We start from the raw sequence: 4,405 nt of genomic DNA on the forward strand, positions 1-4,405 counted from the left end.
ACCTTCAGATCCACGATAACATCAGAGAAGATAGGACTCTGGATTATCATCATTGGGGATGGATGGTAGAGGTTAAGCTGCAGGGCCGATGAAGCCCTCGCTATTTGTATGGTCGGGGTCGATTCCGCCTTGCGCTTAGGTACTTGTCTTGTTCTTTCACTTCGCGGCGAAGCAATGGATGTATCGGTGGCGGTGCGACCGCTGACGTGATGTGACAGGGGCACTAAGAGCGAGAACAGGTAGTGAGTGGAGGGAGAGTGGGCGGTGAGGGGATTTATTACGCGTGTTTCCAAAGGAGTGCGTTGTCGCTCTCTCCTTCCCCATGGGTGCAGCCGAGGCGACGTGTTGCGCTCCACAAAACTCATGCTAGCCACAAGATGGAGGGAGCACAGGTAGCCGAACAACCCCTTTTGGTCTTTCCGGGGCCTAGCTAGAGGATATGAGTTACCACACATGCCCTTGGAATTTTGTGTTGTGGCCGGAAACCCGCACTCTAGATGGTGGAGATCAAATTCAAATTTGTATTTTCATTTAAGATGAAAATTTCCAGATTGGACCACAACATTTCCTGAAATGGAACAAAAAAGCACCCGGCTTGAGTCATTTTGAACAACAAGGTCGCTATGTGGACAGTTCGTACAAAAAAATATGCATGATTTGTGCTAAATGAGATGGATTTGGACAATCCTACAGACTGGATTTGGAGTACGTGAGCCTATCTCGTAATTGTGGCAGAAACCATCTTAGCCAAACGGGTGTTGTGACCTCCTGCGCGTCTCCAGCCGAGCCGAAGAAATGGTGGACCACGCCCGTCCCAACGCCGCCTCGCCACCAAAAACTCGTTAAATCCAAAGACGAATTTCTGTGCACGAATCTTTCCAAGTGGCCAAGCGCCTAGAGCCAAAACCATGACAACAACCTTCCGAGTTCCGAGAAACGCCATGGAACAACGTCAGATTTTTTACCCAGAAGCGCGCTCGCTCGGACGCCCGCCGCTTGGCCTATAAAACAGTCAACCTGGCCAAACTAATCACACTCGTTTCGCCGACCTCCCCGCGCCTCCTCCTTCCGTTTCGCTCGCGTCCAGGCTGCTGCAGCCATTAGTAACTGACTCCTCCTCGTCCAGGGAAGCAGGAGAGAGGGAGTGAGCGACAACAGGCGATTTCTTGCAAGTTCCGAGATGCTAAAGGCACGGAGGTCCCGCGGAGGGTTCCGGCTGGGCCGGAAGCTGCTGAGCGCCTGGCGGTGGGCGCTCTGCGGCCGGCGCCGGCGCCGGGGAGGCTACCTCCGCCTTGACACGTCGCGCGCCACCCGCGACGAGGAACGGGGCGGCAAGAAGGAGCTGGCACCGGTGCTGCGGTGGGGGCAGTCCCTGGCGCGGCTCCTCAGCCTCGGGCGCCGGAAGGACGGCGGGCGGCGGCTGCTCGACGGCGGGGCCGAGGCGAAGACGCCCAAGGGGCAGGTGGCGGTGTACGTGGGCGGCGGCGGGCCCGGGGAGCCGCTGAGGTACGTGGTCCCGGTGGTGTACTTCAACCACCCCATGTTCGGGGAGCTGCTGCGCGAGGCGGAGGAGGCCTTCGGCTTCCACCACCCCGGCGGCATCACCATCCCCTGCGCCGTCGCCAGGTTCGAGCAAGCCGCCGCCGTCGCCGCCGCGGGCAAGAAGGGGTTCGCCAGGTGGTAGCATCGAGCCCGCCCGTAGTAGGAGACCGGCCTGGCCCCGATCTGGTCGCCTCCGCTCGCCGTGTGTGGTTGCGGAGGCGAGTGGTGACATGGTGTACATATGTGTTTCCATCAGAAAGGGGCTGATTTTTGTTCCGCTATTGTTTGGTTCTTCCTTTCTTTAGCCGGTGCGCGCGGATGCCGCCGTTCTTTATTCATCTCTGAATCTCCAGGTAGTTCTTCACTTCTTGTCTTCTTCGACGTTTTCTGTTCGCGAATTTCAGCTCGCCGGAGTGGGACGAACGAATTTGATCGATGGATTTGAGAATTTCTCGCCTTCTCGGCTGAATCGAGGTGGAGTACTATACTAACCACCGTAAAAAATCCACCGAGAAATCACTGCAAAATCAAGAGCGCGTGGTTGTATGAACACAAATATGACTATGAAACAGGACCGTCGACTTCAGTGGACTTTCTAGGGCTCCTCCTGGTCTTCTGAATTTGTTTACAAATATTTCTCCTGAACAGTAGCAGCTCCATTCAATCCATCCATATCCATCTCTGAAGTCTGACCCCAGTGACCACGATCCTGGGGAACCGTGCCACTCCAAACCTCGGAAGGCGAGAAGGGTACAGTACAACAACCGCTGTACGAACCCGTACAGTCCCCTCCGTACAGTGGTACCTTGGTCACGCACGCACGCATGATTTGGCAATTCAGTTGGAGCATGCTGCTTTGGCCATGCCTCTTCTGCACGGCACGGCAGTGCCCATGCGCCCCTTCACCCCGGGCAGGGGCAAGCTCCGTCGGCGTGATCGCAGAGCAGCAACCGTCGTGTGTGTTCTAATTCAGCGGCGCCCCTGCATCTCCATGGCTACCGGCGGCGCCGACAGGGACCTCCCCGCGCGAGCATCTTCCATAGATGGAGTTTCCACGGCGACAACGACGGATTCTCCAGCGCAGCTGTCCGTTTTTGCAGGGGATGGTTCCGGCTCTCGCCCTCTCCGTTCGGCAAACAAGAATGGACGCCTATCAAGTGTTCAGCTTCGGTCGCCGTCGCCGTCGGCGTCCCGGAGCGGCGCGGCGTGGGGAGATGCACTTGCGCCACCACGCCACGCAAGCCGGGATCGAGATGGATCCGCGAAATCTTCCGGCTTTGGGCAAAGCTGTGACGAGCCTTCATGGAACGGTCACATCCTTGCTTCCTCCTTCCTCCTCTTCTGGCTTGTGTCGACGGCGTTCGTCTCGGCCTGGGTCCCATGAGCGCCACTCCCCAACAAAGAGTATATTGGCGTTCCCACTACAGGATTGGGTTTTACTACTGAATTAAAATCGGTATAGCCAGGACGCATGTACGACAGTAGTACAGTACGAGTACGACTAGCCCCGGTTGCTTCTATTTCCATTCTCCTCTGCTGAGGAGGGGTTCAGGTGAATGAAAACCTCTACCTTCAGGGAAAAAAGGGTCATGCAACCTTGCCAGCACTTTTGAATATTAATGAATTTGTTTATATAAGGGAATATGTTACGTTAAGAGCGTCTCCATCGGTAGCCTCCAAATAGGCGCCGGCACCTCCGTTTGGGGGGGGGGGGGGGGGGGGGGGCACAGCATCCTCTATTTGGGGAAGCTGTTCCCACACCGGCGCCCCCAAAACGGCGGTCCCGATATAAATTTTTTTTTACAGAAACTACATATTATGCTTAAAGTTTCATTTTAATGTCATTCAGGATCGAGCAATGAATAATATTTTCGGACAAATCCGATGAAAACATTATTCACTCCTCAAAGCCTACTACGTCTACTGGCCACTTGGCTCTATGGATGTGGATGATCGCCCGCTGCTCTCTCCGATGGTCTCTCCCCTGCTCTCTACGGTGATCCTCCGTCGATGATCCCATGCTCTCTCCGCCACGAACGTCCTGTAGGCGGCTCTATCCGCGTCCAACGCCTCCTGACGCAGCTGCCGCTCCAGGTCCTCCCGCCGCCGACGGTGCTCCAATTCCTGGCTCTGTAGGCAGAGCTGCAGCTCCGCCAAACACCGCCGCACGCAGACTTCCTCCTGAATCTGCGTCTCTTCCCGTAGCAACCGCCGCAGAGCAAGCTCCTCCCACCCCCTCTGATGGCATCGATCCCACCGGCGCTGGGTCAGCTCCTCCCGCCGCCGCGCCTCCAGGAACTCCATCCGCTCCGCCTCCTCCGCCTCCGCCCGCTGCCGCCGCTCCGCCTCCTCTTGCTGCCGCCACCTCCTGACGCGCCACCCGCTGCCGTCGCGCCTCCTCGGTCACCCGCAGCCGCCGCTCCGTCTCCTGGCGCTGCCGCTCGCCCGCGTCGTAGGCATCTACGGTCGCCGCTAGCGCCGCCTCCTCCCACGCCTCGTACTCTGCGAGCTGCGGGTCGGCATCCACGACTTCTACGACCGCCTCTAGCGCCGCCTCCTCCCACGAATCCCACATTGTGCTATTTTCTAGGGTTTTTGCAGCAATGGTGGGGGAGGAGGGATAATATAGACCGCCGGCGAGGCGGGAAACTTTCCCTCGCGGTGTCGCGGCAGGAGAATTTTCCGCGCGGCGTCGTGGCGGGAGCGTCGTGACGGTAAAATATCCCGCGCGGCGCCCTGGCGTCACTGACAGGTGGCTCCCACGCCCAAAAATTTCAGCCTCGCGAGGTGCCGGCGCGTCCAATTCGCGCCCTTGGCGAAGGGGTCGGCACGGGGTTTCCGGCGATTCTATTGGGCTCCAAAA

General features: G+C 58.0%; 1 protein-coding gene across 1 annotated transcript; it reads left to right on the plus strand.

The window, feature by feature from the left end:
• The first annotated feature begins 1,014 nt into the window (after window positions 1–1,014).
• Window positions 1,015–1,823, plus strand: LOC127335752 (auxin-responsive protein SAUR36). Its single transcript, XM_051362480.1, has one exon. It carries the CDS (start codon window positions 1,181–1,183, stop codon window positions 1,682–1,684), a length of 504 nt encoding a protein of 167 aa, XP_051218440.1. The 5' UTR covers window positions 1,015–1,180; the 3' UTR covers window positions 1,685–1,823.
• Window positions 1,824–4,405: the final 2,582 nt, after the last annotated feature.

This window comes from Lolium perenne, chromosome 2 (genome assembly GCF_019359855.2).
Source record: "Lolium perenne isolate Kyuss_39 chromosome 2, Kyuss_2.0, whole genome shotgun sequence".
NCBI classification, from domain to species: domain Eukaryota; kingdom Viridiplantae; phylum Streptophyta; class Magnoliopsida; order Poales; family Poaceae; genus Lolium; species Lolium perenne.